The sequence below is a fragment of the Procambarus clarkii genome, unplaced genomic scaffold, assembly GCF_040958095.1.
Source record: "Procambarus clarkii isolate CNS0578487 unplaced genomic scaffold, FALCON_Pclarkii_2.0 HiC_scaffold_1436, whole genome shotgun sequence".
Taxonomy (NCBI): Eukaryota; Metazoa; Arthropoda; class Malacostraca; order Decapoda; family Cambaridae; genus Procambarus; species Procambarus clarkii.
The window spans coordinates 1505-24478 of record NW_027190464.1 but is presented as its reverse complement, the minus strand read 5'-3'; the positions used below and the strand labels follow the sequence as shown (position 1 = coordinate 24478).

General features: G+C 54.9%; 1 protein-coding gene across 1 annotated transcript; it reads left to right on the top strand.

The window, feature by feature from the left end:
• Nucleotides 1–7924: 7924 nt before the first annotated feature.
• LOC138362201 (uncharacterized) lies at nucleotides 7925–17416 on the top strand (the record flags this gene model as incomplete). Its single annotated transcript, XM_069321012.1, has 4 exons — nucleotides 7925–8152; nucleotides 10049–10312; nucleotides 11321–11548; nucleotides 17177–17416. Coding segments are annotated over 4 exons (960 nt in total), but the record flags the coding sequence as incomplete, so codon positions are not given.
• Nucleotides 17417–22974: the final 5558 nt, after the last annotated feature.

Sequence of the window (22974 nt, the reverse complement as noted above, 5' to 3'; positions counted from 1 at the left end):
TTGTGCTGTAGGCTGTGGTGCAGGTTGTGGTACAGGTTGTGGTGCTGGTTGTGGTGCTGGTTGTGGTGCAGGTTGTGGTGCAGGTTTTGGCTCAGGTTGTGGTGAAGGTTGTGGTGCTGGTTTTGATGCAGGTTGTGGTGCAGGTTGTGGTGCAGATTTTGGTGCAGGTTGTAGTGCAGGTTGTGTTGTGGTGCAGGTTGTGGTGCAGGTTGTGTTGCAGGTTGTGGTGAAGGTTGTTGTGCAGGTTGTGGCTCAGGTTGTGGTGCAGGTTGTGGTGCTGGTGGTGATTCGGGTTGTGGTGCAGGTTGTGGTGCAGGTTGTGTTGCAGGTTGTGGTACAGGTTGTGTTGAAGGTTGTGGTGCAGGTTGTGGTGCAGATTGTGGTCCAGGTTGTGGTGCAGGTTGTGGTGCAGATTGTGGTGCAGGTTGTGGTGCAGATTGTGGTGCAGGTTGTAGTGCAGGTTGTAGTGTAGGTTGTGTTGCAGGTTGTGGTGCAGGTTGTTGTGCAGGTTGTGGCTCAGGTTGTGGTGCAGGTTGTGGTGCTGGTGGTGATGCGGGTTGTGGTGCAGGTTGTGGTGCAGGTTGTTGTGCAGGTTGTTGTGCAGGTTTTGGCTCAGGTTGTGGTGCAGGTTGTGGTACTGGTTGTGATGCAGGTTGTGGTGCAGGTTGTGGAGAAGGTTGTTGTGCAGGTTGTGGTGCAGGTTTTGGCTCAGGTTGTGGTGCAGGTTGTGGTACTGGTTGTGATGCAGGTTGTGGTGCAGGTTGTGGAGAAGGTTCTTGTGCAGGTTGTGGTGCAGGTTGCAGGGCTGGTTGTGGTGGTTGTGGCGCAGGTTGTGCTGCAGGTTGTATTCGAGGTTGTGGTGCAGGTTGTGGTCGAGGTTTTGGTGCAGGTTGTGGTGCAGGTTGTGGTGCAGGTTGTGTTGCAGGTTGTGGTGCAGGTTGTGGTGCTGGTTGTGGTGCAGGTTGTGGTGCAGGTTGTGGTGCAGGTTGTAGTGCTGGTTGTGGTGCAGGTTGTGGTACAGGTTGTGGTGCAGGTTGTGGTGCAGGTTGTGGTGCAGGTTGTGGTGCAGGTTGTGGTACAGGTTGTGTTGCAGGTTGTGGTGCATGTTGTGGTGCAGGTTGTGGTGCAGGTTGTGGTGCAGGTTGTGGTGCAGGTTGTGGTTTTGGTTGTGGTGCTGGTTGTGGTGTAAGTTGTGGTGCTGGTTGTGGTGCTGGTTGTGGTGCTGGTTGTGGTGCTGGTTGTGGTGCAAGTTGTAGTGCAGGTTGTGGTGCAGGTTGTGGTGCAGGTTGTGGTCCAGGTTGTGGCGCTGGTTGTGGTCCAGGTTGTGGTGCTGGTTGTGGTGCAGATTGTGGTGCAGATTGTGGTGCAGGTTGTGGTGCAGATTGTGGTGCAGGTTGTAGAGCAGGTTCTGGTGCAGGTTGTGGTGCAGGTTGTAGTGCTGGTTGTAGTGCAGGTTGTGGTGCAGGTTGTGGTGCAGGTTGTGGTGCAGGTTGTAGTTCAGGTTGTAGTGCAGGTTGTGGTGCAGGTTGTGGTGCTGGTGGTGATGCGGGTTGTGGTGCAGGTTGTGGTGCAGGTTGTTGTGCAGGTTGTTGTGCAGGTTGTGGCTCAGCTTTTGGTGCAGGTTTTGGCTCAGGTTGTGGTGCAGGTTGTGGTGCAGGTTTTGGTGCAGGCTGTTGTGCAGGTTGTGGTGCTGGTTGTGATAAAGGTTGTGGTGCTGGTTGTGGTGCTGGTTGTGGTGCAGGTTGTGGTGCAGGTTTTGGCTCAGGTTGTGGTGCAGGTTGTGGTACTGGTTGTGATGCAGGTTGTGATGCAGGTTGTTGTGCAGGTTGTGGTGCAGGTTGTGGGGCTGGTTGAGGCGCTGGTTGTGGCGCAGGTTGTGGTGCAGGTTGTATTCGAGGTTGTGGTGCAGGTTGTAGCGCAGGTTGTGGTCGAGGTTGTGGTGCAGGTTGTGGTCGAGGTTTTGGTGCAGGTTGTGGTGCAGGTTGTGGTGCAGGTTGTGGTGCAGGTTGTGTTGCTGGTTGTGGTGCAGGTTGTAATGCAGATTGTGGTGCAGGTTGTGGTGCAGGTTATGGTGCAGGTTGTAGTGCAGGTTGTGTTGCAGGTTGTGGTGCAGGTTGTGGTGCTGGTTGTGGTGCAGGTTGTGGTGCAGGTTGTGGTAAGGTTGTAGTGCTGGTTGTGGTGCAGGTTGTGGAGCAGGTTGTGGTGCAGGTTGTGGTGCAGGTTGTGGTGCAGGTTGTGTTGCAAGTTGTGGTGCAGGTTGTGGTGCAGGTTGTGGTGCAGGTAGTAGTGCAGGTTGTGGTGCTGGTTCTGGTGCTGGTTGTGGTGCTGGTCGTGGTGCTGGTTGAGGTCCAGGTTGTGGTGCTGGTTGTGGTCCAGGTTGTGGTGCAGGTTGTGGTGCAGGTTGTGGTGCAGGTTGTGGTGCAGGTTGTTGTGCAGATTGTAATGCAGGTTGTAGTGCAGGTTGTGGTGCAGGTTGTGGTGCAGGTTGTAGTGCTGGTTGTAGTGCAGGTGATGGAGCAGGTTGTGGTGAAGGTTGTGGTGCTGGTTGTAATACAGGTTGTGGTGCAGGTTGTGGTGCAGGTTGTGGTGCAGGTTGTGGTGCAGGTTGTAGTGCAGGTAGTGGTGCAGGTTGTGGTGCAGGTTATGGTGCAGGTTGTGGTGCAGGTGTTGGCTCAGGTTGTGGTGCAGGTTGTGGTGCAGGTTGAGTTGCAGGTTGTGGTCGAAGTTGTGGTGCAGGTTGTGATACAGGTTCTGGTGCTAGTTGTGGTGCTGGTTGTGGTGCAGATTGTGGTGCAGGTTGTGATGCAGGTTGTGGTACAGGTTGTTGTGCAGGTTGTAGTGCAGGTTGTGGTGTTGGTTGTGGTGCTGGTTGTGGTGCAGGTTGTGGTGCAGGTTGAGGGGCTGGTTGTGGTGCAGGTTGTGGTGGAGGTTGTGGTGCAGGTTGTGGTGCTGGTTGTGGTGCAGGTTGAGGGGCTGGTTGTGGTGCAGGTTGTAGTGCAGGTTGTGGAGCAGGTTGTGGTGCTGGTTGTAGTGCAGGTTGTTGTGCAGGTTGTAGTGCTGGTTGTAGTGCAGGTTGTGGTGCAGGTTGTGGTGCAGGTTGTAGTGCAGGTTGTGGTGCAGGTTGTGGTGAAGGTTGTGGTGCAGGTTGTGGTGCAGGTTGTGGTGCAGGTTGTGGTGCAGGTTGTGGTGCAGGTTGTGGTGCAGGTTGTAGTTCAGGTTGTAGTGCAGGTAGTGGTGCAGGTTGTGGTGCAGGTTGTGGTGCAGGTTGTGGTGCAGGTGTTGGATCAGGTTGTGGTGCAGGTTGTTGTGCAGGTTGTGGTGCAGGTTGTGGTGCAGGTTGTTGTGCAGGTTGTGGTCGAGGTTGTGGTGCAGGTTGTGGTGCAGGGTGTAATGGAGGTTGTTGTTCAGGTTATTGTGCAGGTTGTGGTGCAGGTTGTGGTGCTGGTTGTGGCTCAGGTTGTGGTGCAGGTTGTGGTGCTGGGTGTGGTGCAGGTTGTGGTGCAGGTTATTGTGCAGGTTGTGGTCTAGGGTGTAGTGCAGGTTGTGGTGCAGGTTGTGGTGCACGTTGTGGTGAAGGTTGTAGTGCAGGTTGTAGTGCAGGTTGTAGTTCAGGTTGTGGTGCAGGTTGTGGTCGAAGTTGTGGTGCAGGTTGTGGTGCAGGTTGTTGTGCAGGTTTTTTTGCAGGTTGTGGCTCAGGTTGTGGTGCAGGTTTTGGCTCAGGTTGTGGTGCAGGTTGTGGTGCAGGTTGTGGTGCAGGTTGTGGTGCAGGTTGTGGTGCAGGTTTTGGCTCAGGTTGTGGTGCAGGTTGTGGTGCAGGTTGTGGTGCAGGCTGTGGTGCAGGTTGTGGTGCTGGTTGTGGTGAAGGTTGTGGTGCTAGTTGTGGTGCTGGTTGTGGTGCAGGTTGTGGTGCAGGTTTAGGCTCAGGTTGTGGTGCAGGTTGTGATGCTGGTTGTGATACAGGTGTGGTGCAGGTTGTGATGAAGGTTGTTGTGCAGGTTGTGGTGCAGGTTGTGAGGCTGGTTGTGGCGCTGGTTGTGGTGCAGGTTGTGGTGCAGGTTGTTTTGCAGGTTGTTGTGCAGGTTGTCGCTCAGGTTGTGGTGCAGGTTGTGGTGCTGGTGGTGATGCAGGTTGTGGTGCAGGTTGTGGTGCAGGTTGTTGTGCAGGTTGTTGCGCAGGTTGTGGCTCAGGTTGTGGTACAGGTTTTGGCTCAGGTTGTGGTGCAGGTTGTGGTGCAGGTTGTGGTGTAGGCTGTGGTGCAGGTTGTGGTACAGGTTGTGGTGCTTGTTGTGGTGTAGGTTGTGGTGCAGGTTGTGGTGCAGGTTTTGGCTCAGGTTGTGGTGAAGGTTGTGGTGCTGGTTGTGATGCAGGTTGTGGTGCAGGTTGTGGTGCAGATTTTGGTGCAGGTTGTAGTGCAGGTTGTGGTGCAGGTTGTGGTGCAGGTTGTGTTGCAGGTTGTGGTGCAGGTTGTTGTGCAGGTTGTGGCTCAGGTTGTGGTGCAGGTTGTGGTGCTGGTGGTGATTCGGGTTGTGGTGCAGGTTGTGGTGCAAGTTGTGTTGCAGGTTGTGGTGCAGGTTGTGGTGCAGGTTTTGGTGCAGGTTGTGGTGCAGGTTGTGGTGCAGGTTGTGGTGCAGATTGTGGTGTAGGTTGTAGTGCAGGTTGTAGTGCAGGTTGTGTTGCAGGTTGTGGTGCAGGTTGTTGTGCAGGTTGTGGCTCAGGTTGTGGTGCAGGTTGTGGTGCTGGTGGTGATGCGGGTTGTGGTGCAGGTTGTGGTGCAGGTTGTTGTGCAGGTTGTTGTGCAGGTTTTGGCTAAGGTTGTGGTGCAGGTTGTAGTACTGGTTGTGATGCAGGTTGTGGTGCAGGTTGTGGAAAAGGTTGTTGTGCAGGTTGTGGTGCAGGTTTTGGCTCAGGTTGTGGTGCAGGTTGTGGTACTGGTTGTGATGCAGGTTTTGGTGCTGGTTGTGGAGAAGGTTCTTGTGCACGTTGTGGTGCAGGTTGTGGGGCTGGTTGTGGCGGTGGTTGTGGCGCAGGTTGTAGTGAAGGTTATATTCGAGGTTGTGGTGCAGGTTGTAGCGCAGTTTGTGGTCGAGGTTGTGGTGCAGGTTGTGGTCGAGGTTTTGGTGCAGGTTGTGGTGCAGGTTGTGGTGCAGGTTGTTTTGCAGGTTGTTGTGCAGGTTGTCGCTCAGGATGTGGTGCAGGTTGTGGCTCAGGTTGTGGTGCAGGTTTTGGCTCAGGTTGTGGTGCAGGTTGTGGTGCAGGTTGTGGTGTAGGCTGTGGTGCAGGTTGTGGTACAGGTTGTGGTGCTGGTTGTGGTGCTGGTTGTGGTGCAGGTTGTGGTTCAGGTTTTAGCTCAGGTTGTGGTGAAGGTTGTGGTGCTGGTTGTGATGCAGGTTGTGGTGCAGGTTGTGGCGCAGATTTTGGTGCAGGTTGTAGTGCAGGTTGTGGTGCAGGTTGTGTTGCAGGTTGTGGTGCAGGTTGTTGTGCAGGTTGTGGCTCAGGTTGTGGTGCAGGTTGTGGTGCTGGTGGTGATTCGGGTTGTGGTGCAGGTTGTGGTGCAAGTTGTGTTGCAGGTTGTGGTGCAGGTTGTGGTGCAGGTTGTGGTCCAGATTGTGGTGCAGGTTGTGGTGCAGGTTGTGGTGCAGGTTGTGGTGCAGATTGTGGTGCAGGTTGTAGTGCAGGTTGTAGTGCAGGTTGTGTTGCAGGTTGTGGTGCAGGTTGTTGTGCAGGTTGTTGCTCAGGTTGTGGTGCAGGTTGTGGTGCTGGTGGTGATGCGGGTTGTGGTGCAGGTTGTGGTGCAGGTTGTTGTGCAGGTTGTTGTGCAGGTTTTGGCTCAGGTTGTGGTGCAGGTTGTAGTACTGGTTGTGGTGCAGGTTGTAGTACTGGTTGTGATGCAGGTTGTGGTGCAGGTTGTGGAGAAGGTTGTTGTGCAGGTTGTGGTGCAGGTTTTGGCTCAGGTTGTGGTGCAGGTTGTGGTACTGGTTGTGATGCAGGTTGTGGTGCAGGTTGTGGAGAAGGTTCTTGTGCAGGTTGTGGTGCAGGTTGTGGGGCTGGTTGTGGCGGTGGTTGTGGCGCAGGTTGTAGTGCAGGTTGTATTCGAGGTTGTGGTGCAGGTTGTAGTGCAGGTTGTGGTCGAGGTTGTGGTGCAGGTTGTGGTCGAGGTTTTGGTGCAGCTTGTGGTGCAGGTTGTGGTGCAGGTTGTGTTGCTGGTTGTAGTACAGGTTGTGTTGCAGGTTGTGGTGCAGGTTGTGGTGCTGGTTGTGGTGCAGGTTGTGGTGCAGGTTGTGGTGCAGGTTGTAGTGCTGGTTGTGGTGCAGGTTGTGGGACAGGTTGTAGTGCAGGTTGTGGTGCAGGTTGTGGTGCAGGTTGTGGTGCAGGTTGTGGTGCAGGTTGTGGTGCAGGTTGTGGTGCAGGTTGTGGTGCAGGTTGTGGTGCAGGTTGTGGTGCAGGTTGTGGTGCTGGTTGTAGTACAGGTTGTGGTGCATGGTTGTGGTGCAGGTTGTGGTGCTGGTTGTGGTGCATGGTTGTGGTGCAAGGTTGTGGTGCAGGTTGTAGGTGCTGGTTGTGGTGCAGGTTGTGGTACAGGTTGTAGTGCAGGTTGTGGTGCAGGTTGTGGTGCAGGTTGTGGTGCAGGTTGTGGTGCAGGTTGTAGTTCAGGTTGTAGTGCAGGTTGTGGTGCTGGTTGTGGTGCTGGTTGTGGTGCAATTTGTAGTGCTGGTTGTGGTGCAGGTTGTGGTGCAGGTTGTGGTGCAGGTTGTGGTGCAGGTTGTGGTGCAGGTTGTAGTTCAGGTTGTAGTGCAGGTTGTGGTGCAGGTTGTGGTGCAGGTTGTGGTGCAGGTGTTGGCTCAGGTTGTGGTGCAGGTTGTGGTGCAGTTTGTGGTGCAGGTTGTTGTGCAGGTTGTGGTCGAGGTTGTGGTGCAGGTTGTGGTGCAGGGTGTAGTGCAGGTTGTTGTTCAGGTTGTGGTGCAGGTTGTGGTGCAGGTTGTGGTGCTGGATGTGGTGCAGGTTGTGGTGCAGGTTGTAGCGCAGGTTGTTGTCAAGGGTGTAGTGCAGGTTGTGGTCGAGGTTTTGGTGCAGGTTGTGGTGCAGGTTGTGGTGCAGGTTGTGGTGCAGGTTGTGTTGCTGGTTGTGGTGCAGGTTGTGGTGCAGGTTGTGGTGCAGGTTGTGGTGCAGGTTGTAGTGCAGGTTGTGTTGCAGGTTGTGGTGCAGGTTGTGGTGCTGGTTGTGGTGCAGGTTGTGGTGCAGGTTGTAGTGCTGGTTGTCGGTGCAGGTTGTGTTGCAGGTTGTGGTGCAGGTTGTGGTGCAGGTTGTAGCGCAGGTTGTGGTCGAGGTTGTGTTGCAGGTTGTGGTGGAGGTTGTGGTGCAGGTTGTGGTCCAGGTTGTGTTGCAGGTTGTCGTCCAGGTTGTGGTGCAGGTTGTGGTGCAGGTTGTGTTGCAGGTTGTAGTGCAGGTTGTGGTGCAGGTTGTGGTGCAGGTTGTAGTGCTGGTTGTGTTGCAGGTTGTGGTGCAGGTTGTGGTGCTGGTTGTGGTGCAGGTTGTGGTGCAGGTTGTAGTGCTGGTTGTGGTGCAGGTTGTGGTGCAGGTTGTGGTGCAGGTTGTGGTGCAGGGTGTGGTGCAGGTTGTGGTGCAGGTTGTGTTGCAGGTTGTGGTGCAGGTTGTGGTGCAGGTTGTGGTCCAGGTTGTGTTGCAGGTTGTGGTGCAGGTTGTGGTGCAGGTTGTAGCGCAGGTTGTGGTCGAGGTTGTGTTGCAGGTTGTGGTGCAGGTTGTGGTGCAGGGTGTGGTGCAGGTTGTGGTCCAGGTTGTGTTGCAGGTTGTGGTCCAGGTTGTGGTGCAGGTTGTGGTGCAGGTTGTGGTGCAGGTTGTGGTGCAGGTTGTGGTGCAGGTGTTGGCTCAGGTTGTGGTGCAGGTTGTGGTGCAGTTTGTGGTGCAGGTTGTTGTGCAGGTTGTGGTCGAGGTTGTGGTGCAGGTTGTGGTGCAGGGTGTAATGCAGGTTGTTGTTCAGGTTGTGGTGCAGGTTGTGGTGCAGGTTGTGGTGCTGGATGTGGTGCAGGTTGTGGTGCAGGTTGTAGCGCAGGTTGTTGTCAAGGGTGTAGTGCAGGTTGTGGTCGAGGTTTTGGTGCAGGTTGTGGTGCAGGTTGTGGTGCAGGTTGTGGTGCAGGTTGTGTTGCTGGTTGTGGTGCAGGTTGTGGTGCAGGTTGTGGTGCAGGTTGTGGTGCAGGTTGTAGTGCAGGTTGTGTTGCAGGTTGTGGTGCAGGTTGTGGTGCTGGTTGTGGTGCAGGTTGTGGTGCAGGTTGTAGTGCTGGTTGTGGTGCAGGTTGTGTTGCAGGTTGTGGTGCAGGTTGTGGTGCAGGTTGTAGCGCAGGTTGTGGTCGAGGTTGTGTTGCAGGTTGTGGTGGAGGTTGTGGTGCAGGTTGTGGTCCAGGTTGTGTTGCAGGTTGTGGTCCAGGTTGTGGTGCAGGTTGTGGTGCAGGTTGTGTTGCAGGTTGTAGTGCAGGTTGTGGTGCAGGTTGTGGTGCAGGTTGTAGTGCTGGTTGTGTTGCAGGTTGTGGTGCAGGTTGTGGTGCTGGTTGTGGTGCAGGTTGTGGTGCAGGTTGTAGTGCTGGTTGTGGTGCAGGTTGTGGTGCAGGTTGTGGTGCAGGTTGTGGTGCAGGTTGTGGTGCAGGTTGTGTTACAGGTTGTGGTGCAGGTTGTGGTGCTGGTTGTGGTCCAGGTTGTGTTGCAGGTTGTGGTCCAGGTTGTGGTGCAGGTTGTGGTGCAGATTGTGGTGCAGGTTGTAGTGCAGGTTGTGGTGCAGGTTGTGGTGCAGGTTGTAGTGCAGGATGTGGTGCAGGTTGTGGTGAAGGTTGTGGTGCTGGTTGTGGTGCAGGTTGTGGTGCAGGTTGTGGTGCAGGTTGTGGTGCAGGTTGTTATGAAGGTTGTTGTGCAGGTTGTAGGTGCAGGTTGTGGGGCTGGTTGTTTCGCTGGTTGTGGCGCATGTTGTGGTGCAGGTTGTATTCGAGGTTGTGGTGCAGGTTGTGGCGCAGGTTGTGGTCGAGGTTGTGGTGCAGGTTGTGGTCGAGGTTGTGGTGCAGGTTGTTGCCGAGGTTGTGGTGCAGGTTGTGGTCGAAGTTGTGGTGCAGGTTGTGGTCGAAGTTGTGGTGCAGGTTGTGGTGCAGGTTGTGGTGCTGGTTGTGGTGCTAGTTGTGGTGCAGATTGTGGTGCAGGTTGTGGTGCAGGTTGTGGTACAGGTTGTTGTGCAGGTTGTAGTGCAGGTTGTGGTGTTGGTTGTGGTGCTGGTTGTGGTGAAGATTGTGGTGCAGGTTGTGGTGCAGGTTGTGATGCAGGTTGTGGTGCTGGTTGTGGTGCAGGTTGTGGTGCAGGTTGTGATGAAGGTTGTTGTGCAGGTTGTGGTGCTGGTTGTGGTGCAGGTTGAGGGGCTGGTTGTGGTGCAGGTTGTGGTGCAGGTTGTGGTGCAGGTTATGGTGCTCGTTGTAGTGCAGGTTGTTGTGCAGGTTGTTGTGCTGGTTGTGGTGCTGGTTGTGGCGCTAGTTGTGGTGCAGGTTGTGGATGCAGGTTATGGTGCTGATTGTGGTGCTGGTTGTGGTGCACGTTGTGGTGCAGGTTGTGGTGCAGGTTGTGGTGCTGGTTGTGGTGCTGGTTGTTGTGCTAGTTGTGGTGCAGGTTGTGGTGCAGGTTGGTGCTGATTGTGGTGCTCGTTGTGGTGCAGGTTGTGGTGCAGGTTGTTTTGCAGGTTGTGGTGGTGGTTGTGTTGGTGGTTGTGGTGCTGGTTGTGGTGCAGGTTGTGGTGCAGGATGTGGTCCAGGTAGTAGTGCAGGTTGTAGTGCAGGTGGTGGTGCAGGTTGTGGTGCAGGTTGTGGTGCAGGTTGTGGTGCAGGTTGTGGTGCAGGTTGTGGTGCAGGTTGTGGCTCAGGTTGTGGTGCAGGTTGAAGTGAAGGTTGTAATGACGGTTGTGGTGCACGTTGTGGTACAGGTTGTTGTGCAGGTTGTGGTGAAGGTTGCTGTGCAGGTTGTGGTACAGGTTGTTGTGCAGGTTGTGGTCGAGATTGTGGTGCAGATTGTTGTGCAGGTTTTGGCTCAGGTTGTGGTGCAGGTTGTGGTGCTGGTGGTGATGCAGAATGTGGCGCACGTTGTGGTGCAGGTTGTTGTGCAGGTTGTTGTGCAAGTTGTGGCTCAGGTTGTGGTGCAGGTTGTGGCTCAGGTTGTGGTGCAGGTTGTGGTGCAGGTTGTGGTGCAGGCTGTGGTGCAGGTCGTGAAGCTGGTTGTGGTGAAGGTTGTGGTGCTGGTTGTGGTGCTGGTTGTGGTGCAGGTTTTGGCTCAGGTTGTGGTGCAGGTTGTGGTGCTAGTTGTAATGCAGGTTGTGGTGCAGGTTGTGGTGAAGGTTGTTGTGCAGGTTGTTGTGCAGGTTGGGGTGCAGGTTGTGGTGCAGGTTGTAGTGCTGGTTGTGGTGCAGGTTGTGTTGCAGGTTGTGGTGCAGGTTGTGGTGCAGGTTGTTGCGCAGGTTGTGGTCGAGGTTGTGTTACAGGTTGTGGTGCAGGTTGTGGTGCAGGTTGTGGTCCAGGTTGTGTTGCAGGTTGTGGTCCAGGTTGTGGTGCAGGTTGTGGTGCAGGTTGTGTTGCAGGTTGTAGTGCAGGTTGTGGTGCAGGTTGTGGTGCAGGTTGTAGTGCTGGTTGTGTTGCAGGTTGTAATGAAGGTTGTGGTGCTGGTTGTGGTGCAGGTTGTGGTGCAGGTTGTGGTGCAGGTTGTAGTGCTGGTTGTGGTGCAGGTTGTGGGACAGGTTGTGGTGCAGGTTGTGGTGCAGGTTGTGGTGCACGTTGTGGTGCAGGTTGTGGTGCAGGTTGTGGTGCATGTTTTGGTGCAGGTTGTGGTGCAGGTTGTGGTGCAGGTTGTGGTGCAGGTTGTGGTGCTGGTTGTGGTGTAAGTTGTGGTGCTGGTTGTGGTGCTGGTTGTGGTGCTGGTTGTGGTGCTGGTTGTGGTGCAAGTTGTAGTGCAGGTTGTGGTGCAGGTTGTGGTGCAGGTTGTGGTCCAGGTTGTGGCGCTGGTTGTGGTCCCGGTTGTGGTGCAAGTTGTGGTGCAGGTTGTGGTGCAGGTTGTAGTTCAGGTTGTAGTGCAGGTTGTGGTGCTGGTTGTGGTGCTGGTTGTGGTGCAATTTGTAGTGCTGGTTGTGGTGCAGGTTGTGGTGCAGGTTGTGGTGCAGGTTGTGGTGCAGGTTGTGGTGCAGGTTGTAGTTCAGGTTGTAGTGCAGGTTGTGGTGCAGGTTGTGGTGCAGGTTGTGGTGCAGGTGTTGGCTCAGGTTGTGGTGCAGGTTGTGGTGCAGTTTGTGGTGCAGGTTGTTGTGCAGGTTGTGGTCGAGGTTGTGGTGCAGGTTGTGGTGCAGGGTGTAATGCAGGTTGTTGTTCAGGTTGTGGTGCAGGTTGTGGTGCAGGTTGTGGTGCTGGATGTGGTGCAGGTTGTGGTGCAGGTTGTAGCGCAGGTTGTTGTCAAGGGTGTAGTGCAGGTTGTGGTCGAGGTTTTGGTGCAGGTTGTGGTGCAGGTTGTGGTGCAGGTTGTGGTGCAGGTTGTGTTGCTGGTTGCGGTGCAGGTTGTGGTGCAGGTTATGGTGCAGGTTGTGGTGCAGGTTGTAGTGCAGGTTGTGTTGCAGGTTGTGGTGCAGGTTGTGGTGCTGGTTGTGGTGCAGGTTGTGGTGCAGGTTGTAGTGCTGGTTGTGGTGCAGGTTGTGTTGCAGGTTGTGGTGCAGGTTGTGGTGCAGGTTGTAGCGCAGGTTGTGGTCGAGGTTGTGTTGCAGGTTGTGGTGGAGGTTGTGGTGCAGGTTGTGGTCCAGGTTGTGTTGCAGGTTGTGGTCCAGGTTGTGGTGCAGGTTGTGGTGCAGGTTGTGTTGCAGGTTGTAGTGCAGGTTGTGGTGCAGGTTGTGGTGCAGGTTGTAGTGCTGGTTGTGTTGCAGGTTGTGGTGCAGGTTGTGGTGCTGGTTGTGGTGCAGGTTGTGGTGCAGGTTGTAGTGCTGGTTGGGGTGCAGGTTGTGGTGCAGGTTGTGGTGCAGGTTGTGGTGCAGGTTGTGGTGCAGGTTGTGTTACAGGATTGTGGTGCAGGTTGTGGTGCAGGTTGTGGTCCAGGTTGTGTTGCAGGTTGTGGTGCAGGTTGTGGTGCAGGTTGTGGTGCAGATTGTGGTGCAGGTTGTAGTGCAGGTTGTGGTGCAGGTTGTGGTGCAGGATTGTAGTGCAGGATGTGGTGCAGGTTGTGGTGAAGGTTGTGGTGCTGGTTGTGGTGCAGGTTGTGGTGCAGGTTGTGGTGCAGGTTGTGGTGCAGGTTGTGATGAAGGTTGTTGTGCAGGTTGTGGTGCAGGTTGTGGGGCTGGTTGTTTCGCTGGTTGTGGCGCAGGTTGTGGTGCAGGTTGTATTCGAGGTTGTGGTGCAGGTTGTGGCGCAGGTTGTGGTCGAGGTTGTGGTGCAGGTTGTGGTCGAGGTTGTGGTGCAGGTTGTTGCCGAGGTTGTGGTGCAGGTTGTGGTCGAAGTTGTGGTGCAGGTTGTGGTCGAAGTTGTGGTGCAGGTTGTGGTGCAGGTTGTGGTGCTGGTTGTGGTGCTAGTTGTGGTGCAGATTGTGGTGCAGGTTGTGGTGCAGGTTGTGGTACAGGTTGTTGTGCAGGTTGTAGTGCAGGTTGTGGTGTTGGTTGTGGTGCTGGTTGTGGTGCAGGTTGTGGTGCAGGTTGTGATGCAGGTTGTGGTGCTGGTTGTGGTGCAGGTTGTGGTGCAGGTTGTGATGAAGGTTGTTGTGCAGGTTGTGGTGCTGGTTGTGGTGCAGGTTGAGGGGCTGGTTGTGGTGCAGGTTGTGGTGCAGGTTGTGGTGCAGGTTATGGTGCTCGTTGTAGTGCTGGTTGTTGTGCAGGTTGTTGTGCTGGTTGTGGTGCTGGTTGTGGCGCTAGTTGTGGTGCAGGTTGTGGTGCAGGTTATGGTGCTGATTGTGGTGCTGGTTGTGGTGCACGTTGTGGTGCAGGTTGTGGTGCAGGTTGTGGTGCTGGTTGTGGTGCTGGTTGTTGTGCTAGTTGTGGTGCAGGTTGTGGTGCAGGTTGGTGCTGATTGTGGTGCTCGTTGTGGTGCAGGTTGTGGTGCAGGTTGTTTTGCAGGTTGTGGTGGTGGTTGTGTTGGTGGTTGTGGTGCTGGTTGTGGTGCAGGTTGTGGATGCAGGATGTGGTCCAGGTTGTAGTGCAGGTTGTAGTGCAGGTGGTGGTGCAGGTTGTGGTGCAGGTTGTGGTGCAGGTTGTGGTGCAGGTTGTGGTGCAGGTTGTGGTGCAGGTTGTGGCTCAGGTTGTGGTGCAGGTTGAAGTGAAGGTTGTAATGACGGTTGTGGTGCACGTTGTGGTACAGGTTGTTGTGCAGGTTGTGGTGAAGGTTGCTGTGCAGGTTGTGGTACAGGTTGTTGTGCAGGTTGTGGTAGAGATTGTGGTGCAGGTTGTTGTGCAGGTTTTGGCTCAGGTTGTGGTGCAGGTTGTGGTGCTGGTGGTGATGCAGAATGTGGCGCACGTTGTGGTGCAGGTTGTTGTGCAGGTTGTTATGCAAGTTGTGGCTCAGGTTGTGGTGCAGGTTGTGGCTCAGGTTGTGGTGCAGATTGTGGTGCAGGTTGTGGTGCAGGCTGTGGTGCAGGTCGTGATGCTGGTTGTGGTGAAGGTTGTGGTGCTGGTTGTGGTGCTGGTTGTGGTGCAGGTTTTGGCTCAGGTTGTGGTGCAGGTTGTGGTGCTAGTTGTAATGCAGGTTGTGGTGCAGGTTGTGGTGAAGGTTGTTGTGCAGGTTGTTGTGCAGGTTGGGGTGCAGGTTGTGGTGCAGGTTGTAGTGCTGGTTGTGGTGCAGGTTGTGTTGCAGGTTGTGGTGCAGGTTGTGGTGCAGGTTGTTGCGCAGGTTGTGGTCGAGGTTGTGTTGCAGGTTGTGGTGCAGGTTGTGGTGCAGGTTGTGGTCCAAGGTTGTGTTGCAGGTTGTGGTCCAGGTTGTGGTGCAGGTTGTGGTGCAGGTTGTGTTGCAGGTTGTAGTGCAGGTTGTGGTGCAGGTTGTGGTGCAGGTTGTAGTGCTGGTTGTGTTGCAGGTTGTAATGAAGGTTGTGGTGCTGGTTGTGGTGCAGGTTGTGGTGCAGGTTGTAGTGCTCGTTGTGGTGCAGGTTGTGGTGCAGGTTGTGGTGCAGGTTGTGGTGCAGGTTGTGGTGCAGGTTGTGTTGCAGGTTGTGGTGCAGGTTGTGGTGCAGGTTGTGGTCCAGGTTGTGTTGCAGGTTGTGGTCCAGGTTGTGGTGCAGGTTGTGGTGCAGATTATGGTGCAGGTTGTAGTGCAGGTTGTGGTGCAGGTTGTGGTGCAGGTTGTAGTGCTGGTTGTAGTGCAGGTTGTGGTGCAGGTTGTGGTGCAGGTTGTAGTGCAGGATGTGTTGCAGGTTGTGGTGAAGGTTGTGGTGCTGGTTGTGGTGCAGGTTGTGGTGCAGGTTGTGGTGCAGGTTGTGATGAAGGTTGTTGTGCAGGTTGTGGTGCAGGTTGTGGGGCTGGTTGTTTCGCTGGTTGTGGCGCAGGTTGTATTCGAGGTTGTGGTGCAGGTTGTTGCGCAGGTTGTGGTCGAGGTTGTGGTGCAGGTTGTGGTCGAGGTTGTGGTGCAGGTTGTGGCCGAGGTTGTGGTGCAGGTTGTGGTCGAAGTTGTTGTGCAGGTTGTGGTCGAAGTTGTGGTGCAGGTTGTGGTGCAGGTTGTGGTGCTGGTTGTGGTGCTAGTTGTGGTGCAGATTGTGGTGCAGGTTGTGGTGCAGGTTGTGGTACAGGTTGTTGTGCAGGTTGTAGTGCAGGTTGTGGTGTTGGTTGTGGTGCTGGTTGTGGTGCAGGTTGTGGTGCAGGTTGTGGTGCAGGTTGTGATGCAGGTTGTGGTGCAGGTTGTGGTGCAGGTTGTGGCTCAGGTTGTGGTGCAGGTTGAAGTGAAGGTTGTAATGACGGTTGTGGTGCACGTTGTGGTACAGGTTGTTGTGCAGGTTGTGGTGAAGGTTGCTGTGCAGGTTGTGGTACAGGTTGTTGTGCAGGTTGTGGTAGAGATTGTGGTGCAGGTTGTTGTGCAGGTTTTGGCTCAGGTTGTGGTGCAGGTTGTGGTGCTGGTGGTGATGCAGAATGTGGCGCACGTTGTGGTGCAGGTTGTTGTGCAGGTTGTTATGCAAGTTGTGGCTCAGGTTGTGGTGCAGGTTTTGGCTCAGGTTGTGGTGCAGGTTGTGGTGCAGGTTGTGGTGCAGGCTGTGGTGCAGGTCGTGATGCTGGTTGTGGTGAAGGTTGTGGTGCTGGTTGTGGTGCTGGTTGTGGTGCAGGTTTTGGCTCAGGTTGTGGTGCAGGTTGTGGTGCTAGTTGTAATGCAGGTTGTGGTGCAGGTTGTGGTGAAGGTTGTTGTGCAGGTTGTTGTGCAGGTTGGGGTGCAGGTTGTGGTGCAGGTTGTAGTGCTGGTTGTGGTGCAGGTTGTGTTGCAGGTTGTGGTGCAGGTTGTGGTGCAGGTTGTTGCGCAGGTTGTGGTCGAGGTTGTGTTGCAGGTTGTGGTGCAGGTTGTGGTCCAGGTTGTGTTGCAGGTTGTGGTCCAGGTTGTGGTGCAGGTTGTGGTGCAGGTTGTGTTGCAGGTTGTAGTGCAGGTTGTGGTGCAGGTTGTGGTGCAGGTTGTAGTGCTGGTTGTGTTGCAGGTTGTAATGAAGGTTGTGGTGCTGGTTGTGGTGCAGGTTGTGGTGCAGGTTGTAGTGCTGGTTGTGGTGCAGGTTGTGGTGCAGGTTGTGGTGCAGGTTGTGGTGCAGGTTGTGGTGCAGGTTGTGTTGCAGGTTGTGGTGCAGGTTGTGGTGCAGGTTGTGGTCCAGGTTGTGTTGCAGGTTGTGGTCCAGGTTGTGGTGCAGGTTGTGGTGCAGATTATGGTGCAGGTTGTAGTGCAGGTTGTGGTGCAGGTTGTGGTGCAGGTTGTAGTGCTGGTTGTAGTGCAGGTTGTGGTGCAGGTTGTGGTGCAGGTTGTAGTGCAGGATGTGTTGCAGGTTGTAGTGAAGGTTGTGGTGCTGGTTGTGGTGCAGGTTGTGGTGCAGGTTGTGGTGCAGGTTGTGATGAAGGTTGTTGTGCAGGTTGTGGTGCAGGTTGTGGGGCTGGTTGTTTCGCTGGTTGTGGCACAGGTTGTGGTGCAGGTTGTGATGCAGGTTGTGGTGCAGGTTGTGGTGCAGGTTGTGGTGCAGGTTGTGATGAAGGTTGTTGTGCAGGTGGTGGTGCTGGTTGTGGTGCAGGTTGAGGGGCTGGTTGTGGTGCAGGTTGTGGTGCAGGTTGTGGTGCAGGTTATAGTGCTCGTTGTAGTGCAGGTTGTTGTGCAGGTTGTTGTGCTGGTTGTGGTGCTGGTTGTGGCGCTAGTTGTGGTGCAGGTTGTGGTGCAGGTTATGGTGCTGATTGTGGTGCTGGTTGTGGTGCACGTTGTGGTGCACGTTGTGGTGCAGGTTGTGGTGCTGGTTGTGGTGCTGGTTGTTGTGCTAGTTGTGGTGCAGGTTGTGGTGCAGGTTGGTGCTGATTGTGGTGCTCGTTGTGGTGCAGGTTGTGGTGCAGGTTGTTTTGCAGGTTGTGGTGGTGGTTGTGTTGGTGGTTGTGGTGCTGGTTGTGGTGCAGGTTGTTGTGCAGGATGTGGTCCAGGTTGTAGTGCAGGTTGTAGTGCAGGTGGTGGTGCAGGTTGTGGTGCAGGTTGTGGTGCAGGTTGTGGTGCAGGTTGTGGTGCAGGTTGTGGCTCAGGTTGTGGTGCAGGTTGAAGTGAAGGTTGTAATGACGGTTGTGGTGCACGTTGTGGTACAGGTTGTTGTGCAGGTTGTGGTGAAGGTTGTTGTGCAGGTTGTGGTACAGGTTGTTGTGCAGGTTGTGGTCGAGATTGTGGTGCAGGTTGTGGTGCAGGTTGTGGCTCAGGTTGTGGTGCATGTTGTGGTGCTGGTGGTGATTCAGAATGTGGCGCACGTTGTGGTGCAGGTTGTTGTGCAGGTTGTTGTGCAGGTTGTGGCTCAGGTTGTGTTGCAGGTTGTGGCTCAGGTTGTGGTGCAGGTTGTGGTGCAGGTTGTGTTGCAGGCTGTGGTGCAGGTCGTGATGCTGGTTGTGGTGAAGGTTGTGGTGCTGGTTGTGGTGCTGGTTGTGGTGCAGGTTTTGGCTCAGGTTGTGGTGCAGGTTGTGGTGCTAGTTGTAATGCAGGTTGTGGTGCAGGTTGTGGTGAAGGTTGTTGTGCAGGTTGTTGTGCAGGTTGGGGTGCAGGTTGTGGGGCTGGTTGTGGCGGTGGTTTTGGCGCAGGTTGTGGTGCAGGTTGTGGTCGAGGTTGTGGTGCAGGTTGTGGTCGAGGTTGTGGTGCAGGTTGTGGCCGAGGTTGTAGTGCAGGTTGTGGTGCAGGTTGTGGTGCTGGTTGTGGTGCTGGTTGTGGTGCAAATTGTGGTGAAGGTTTTGGTGCAGGTTGTGGTGTTGGTTGTGGTTCTGGTTCTGGTGCAGGTTGTGGTGCAGGTTCTTGTGCAGGTTGTGGTGAAGGTTGTGATGCAGGTTGTGGTGCTGGTTGTGGTGCAGTTTGTGGTGCATGTTGTGGTGAAGGTTGTTGTGCAGGTTGTGGTGCTGGTTGTGGTGCAGGTTGAGGGGCTGGTTGTGGTGCAGGTTGTGGTGCAGGTTGTGGTGCAGGTTGTGGTGCTGGTTGTGGTGCAGGTTGTTGTGCTAGTTGTAGTGCAGGTTGTGGTGCAGGTTGTGGTGCAGGTTATTGTGCAGGTTGTGGTGCTGTATGTGGAGCTGGTTGTGGTGCAGGTTGTGGTGTAGGTTGTGGTGCAGGTTGTAGTGCAGGTTGTAGTGCAGGTAGTGGTGCAGGTTGTGGTGCAGGTTGTGGTGCAGGTTGTAGTGCAGGTTGTAGAGCAGGTTGTGGTGCAGGTTGTGGCTCAGGTTGTGGTGCAGGTTGTGGCTCAGGTGGTGGTGCAGGTTGTGGTGCAGGTTGTGGTGCAGGTTGTGGTGCAGGTTGTGTTGCAGGTTGTGTTGTAGGTTGTTGTGCAGGTTGTTGTGCAGGTTGTTGTGCAGGTTGTGGTGCAGGTTGTGGTGCAGGTTGTGGCTCAGGTTGTGGTGCAGGTTTTGATTATGGTTGTAATGCAGGTTATTGTGCATGTTATTGTGCAGGTTGTGGTCTAGGTTGTAGTGCAGGTTGTGGTGAAGGTTGTGGTGCAGGTTGTGGTGAAGGTTGTGGTGCAGGTTGTGGTCGAGGTTGTGGTGCAGGTTGTGGTGCAGGTTGTGGTACAGGTTGTTGTGCAGGTTGTGACTCAGACTGTGGTGCAGGTTGTGGTGCTGGTGGTGATGTAGGTTGTGGTGCAGGTTGTTGTGCAAGGTTGTTGTGCAGGTTGTGGCTCAGGTTGTGGTGCAGGTTGTGGTGCAAGTTGTTGTGCAGGCTGTGGTGCAGGTTGTGGTGCAGGTTGTAGTGCAGGTTTTGGCTCAGGTTGTGGTGCAGGTTGTGGTGCTGGTTGTGATGCAGGTTTTGGTGAAGGTTGTTGTGCAGGTTGTGGTGCAGGTTGTGGGACTGGTTGTGGCGCTGGTTGTGGCGTAGGTTGTGGTGCAGGTTGTGGTCGAGGTTGTGGTGCAGGTTGTGGCGCAGGTTGTGGTCGAGGTTGTGGTGCAGGTTGTGGTCGAGGTTGTGGTGCAGGTTGTGGCCGAGGTTGTGGTGAAGGTTGTGGTCGAGGTTGTGGTGCAGGTTGTGGTCGAAGTTGTGGTGCAGGTTGTGGTGCAGGTTGTGGTGCTGGTTGTGTTGCTGGTTGTGTTGCTGGTTGTGGTGCAGGTTGTGATGCAGGTTATGGTGCAGGTTGTGGTGCAGGTTGTTGTGGAGGTTGTAGTGCAGGTTGTGGTGATATTTGTGGTGCTGGTTGTGGTGCAGGTTGAGGTGAAGGTTGTGGTGCAGGTTGTGGTGCTGGTTGTGGTTCTGGTTGTGGTGCAGGTTGTGGTGCAGGTTGTGGTGCTGGTTGTTGTGCAGGTTGTGGTGCAAGTTGTGGTGCAGGTTGTTGTGCAGGTTGTGGTGCAGGTTGTGATGCAGGTTGTGGTGCTGGTTGTAGTGCAGGTTGTGGTGCAGGTTGTTGTGCAGGTTGTGGTGTTGGTTGTGGTGCTGGTTGTGGTGCTGGTTGTGGTGCAGGTTGTGGTGCAGGTTGTGGTGCTGATTGTGGTGCTAGTTGTGGTGCAGGTTGTGGTGCAGGTTGTTGTGCAGGTTGTGGCTCAGGTTGTTGTGCAGGTTGTGGTGCAGGTTGTGGCTCAGGTTGTGGTGCAGGTTGTGGTGCTGGTTGTGGTGCAGGTTGTGGTGCAGGTTATTGTGCAGGTTGTGGTCTAGGTTGTAGTGCAGGTTGTGGTGAAGGTTGTGGTGCAGGTTGTGGTGCAGGTTGTGGTGCAGGTTGTGGTCGAGGTTGTGGTGCAGGTTGTGATGCAGGTTATTGTGCAGGTTGTGGCTCAGACTGTGGTTCAGGTTGTGGTGCAGGTTGTGGTGCAGGCTGTGGTGCAGGTTGTGGTGCAGGTTGTGGTGCAGGTTTTGGCTCAGGTTGTGGTGCAGGTTGTGGTGCTGGTTGTGATGCACGTTGTGGTGCAGGTTGTGGTGAAGGTTGTGGTGCAGGTTGTGGTGCAGGTTGTGGTTCAGGTTGTGGCTCAGGTTGTGGTGCAGGATGTGGTGCTGGTTGTGGTGCAGGTTGTGGTGCAGGTTATTGTGCAGGTTGTGGTCTAGGTTGTAGTGCAGGTTGTTGTGCAGGTTGTGGTGCAGGTTGTAGTGAAGGTTGTGGTGCAGGTTGTGGTGCAAGTTGTGGTGCAGGTTGTGGTCGAGGTTGTGGTGCTGGTTGTGGTGCAGGTTGTGGTGCAGGTTGTTGTGCAGGTTGTTTTGCAGGTTGTGGCTCAGGTTGTGATGCAGGTTTTGGCTCAGGTTGTGGTGCAGGTTGTGGTGCAGGTTGTGGTGCAGGCTGTGGTGCAGGTTGTGGTGCTGGTTGTGGTGAAGGTTGTGGTGCTGGTTGTGGTGCTGGTTGTGGTGCAGGTTATGGTGAAGGTTTAGGCTCAGGTTGTGGTGCAGGTTGTGGTGCTGGTTGTGATACAGGTTGTGGTGCAGGTTGTGATGAAGGTTGTTGTGCAGGTTGTGGTGCTGGTTGTGATACAGGTTGTGGTGCAGGTTGTGATGAAGGTTGTTGTGCAGGTTGTGGTGCAGGTTGTGGGGCTGGTTGTGGCGCTGGTTGTGGCGCAGGTTGTGGTGCAGGTTGTATTCGAGGTTGTGGTGCAGGTTGTGGCGCAGGTTGTGGTCGAGGTTGTGGTGCAGGTTGTGGTCGAGGATGTGGTGCAGGTTGTTGCCGAGGTTGTGGTGCAGGTTGTGGTCGAGGTTGTGGTCGAAGTTGTGGTGCAGGTTGTAGTGCAGGTTGTGGTGCTGGTTGTGGTGCTGGTTGTGGTGCAGGTTGTGGTACAGGTTGTTGTGCAGGTTGTAGTGCAGGTTGTGGTGTTGGTTGTGGTGCTGGTTGTGGTGCAGGTTGTGGTGCAGGTTGTGGTGCAGGTTGTGGTGCTGGTTGTCGTTCTGGTTGTGGTGCAGGTTGTGGTGCAGGTTGTGGTGCTGGTTGTGGTGCAGGTTGTGGTGCAGGTTGTGGTGCAGGTTGTTGTGCAGGTTGTGGTGCAGGTTGTGATGCAGGTTGTTGTTCTGGTTCTGGTGCAGGTTGTGGTGCAGGTTGTAGTAAAGGTTGTTGTACAGAATGTGGTACTGGTTGTGCTGCAAGTTGAGGGGCTGGTTGTGGTGCAGGTTGTGGTGCAGGTTGTGGTGCAGGTTGTGGTGCTGGTTGTGGTGCAGGTTGTTGTGCAGGTTGTGGTGCAGGTTGTGGTGCAGGTTATTGTGCAGGTTGTGGCTCAGACTGTGGTTCAGGTTGTGGTGCAGGTTGTGGTACAGGTTGTAGTGCAGGTTGTGGTGCTAATTGTGGTGCTGGTTGTGGTGCAGGTTGTGGTGCAGGTTGTTGTGCAGGTTGTTTCTCAGGTTGTTGTGCTGGTTGTGGTGCAGGTTGTGGTGCAGGCTGTTGTGCAGGTTGTGGCTCAGGTTGTTGTGCAGGTTGTGGTGCAGGGTGTGGCTCAGGTTGTGGTGCAGGTTGTGGTGCTGGTTGTGGTGCAGGTTGTGGTGCAGGTTATTGTGCAGGTTGTGGTCTAGGTTGTAGTGCAGGTTGTGGTGCAGGTTGTGGTAAAGGTTGTGGTGCAGGTTGTGGTGCAGGTTGTGGTGCAGGTTGTGGTCGAGGTTGTGGTGCAGGTTGTGGTGCAGGTTGTGGTGCAGGTTATTGTGCAGGTTGTGGCTCAGACTGTGGTTCAGGTTGTGGTGCAGGTTGTGGTGCAGGCTGTGGTGCAGGTTGTGGTGCAGGTTGTGGTGCAGGTTTTGGCTCAGGTTGTGGTGCAGGTTGTGGTGCTGGTTGTGATGCACGTTGTGGTGCAGGTTGTGGTGAAGGTTGTGGTGCAGGTTGTGCTGCAGGTTGTGGTGCAGGTTGTGGTTCAGGTTGTGGTGCAGGATGTGGTGCTGGTTGTGGTGCAGGTTGTGGTGTTGGTTATTGTGCAGGTTGTGGTCTAGGTTGTAGTGCAGGTTGTTGTGCAGGTTGTGGTGCAGGTTGTAGTGAAGGTTGTGGTGCAGGTTGTGGTGCAAGTTGTGGTGCAGGTTGTGGTCGAGGTTGTTGTGCTGGTTGTGGTGCAGGTTGTGGTGCAGGTTGTTGTGCAGGTTGTTTTGCAGGTTGTGGCTCAGGTTGTGACGCAGGTTTTGGCTCAGGTTGTGGTGCAGATTGTGGTGCTGATTGTGGTGCTGGTTGTGGTGCAGGTTGTGGTGCAGGTTGTTGTGCAGGTTGTGGCTCAGGTTGTTGTGCAGGTTGTGGTGCAGGTTGTGGCTCAGGTTGTGGTGCAGGTTGTTGTGCAGGTTGTGTTGCAGGTTGTGGTGCTGATTGTGGTGCTGGATGTGGTGCAGGTTGTGGTGCAGGTTGTTGTGCAGGTTGTGGCTCAGGTTGTTGTGCAGGTTGTGGTGCAGGTTGTGGCTCAGGTTGTGGTGCAGGTTGTGGTGCTGGTTGTGGTGCAGGTTGTGGTGCAGGTTATTGTGCAGGTTGTGGTCTAGGTTGTAGTGCAGGTTGTGGTGCAGGTTGTGGTGAAGGTTGTGGTGCAGGTTGTGGTGCAGGTTGTGGTGCAGGTTGTGGTCGAGGTTGTGGTGCAGGTTGTGGTGCAGGTTGTGGTGCAGGTTATTGTGCAGGTTGTGGCTCAGACTGTGGTTCAGGTTGTGGTGCAGGTTGTGGTGCAGGCTGTGGTGCAGGTTGTTGTGCAGGTTGTGGTGCAGGTTTTGGCTCAGGTTGTGGTACAGGTTGTGGTGCTGGTTGTGATGCACGTTGTGGTGCAGGTTGTGGTGAAGGTTGTGGTGCAGGTTGTGGTGCAGGTTGTGGTGCAGGTTGTGGCTCAGGTTGTGGTGCAGGATGTGGTGCAGTTTATTGTGCAGGTTGTGGTCTAGGTTGTAGTGCAGGTTGTTGTGCAGGTTGTGGTGCAGGTTGTAGTGAAGGTTGTGGTTCAGGTTGTGGTGCAGGCTGTGGTGCAGGTTGTGGTGCAGGTTGTGGTGCAAGTTTTGGCTCAGGTTGTGGTGCAGGTTGTGTTGCTGGTTGTGATGCACGTTGTGGTGCAGGTTGTGGTGAAGGTTGTGGTGCAGGTTGTGGTGCAGGTTGTGGTGCAGGTTGTGGCTCAGGTTGTGGTGCAGGATGTGGTGCTGGTTGTGGTGCAGGTTGTGGTGCAGGTTATTGTGCAGGTTGTGGTCTAGGTTGTAGTGCAGGTTGTTGTGCAGGTTGTGGTGCAGGTTGTAGTGAAGGTTGTGGTGCAGGTTGTGGTGCAAGTTGTGGTGCAGGTTGTGGTCGAGGTTGTTGTGCTGGTTGTGGTGCAGGTTGTGGTGCAGGTTGTTGTGCAGGTTGTTTTGCAGGTTGTGGCTCAGGTTGTGACGCAGGTTTTGGCTCAGGTTGTGGTGCAGGTTGTGGTGCTGATTGTGGTGCTGG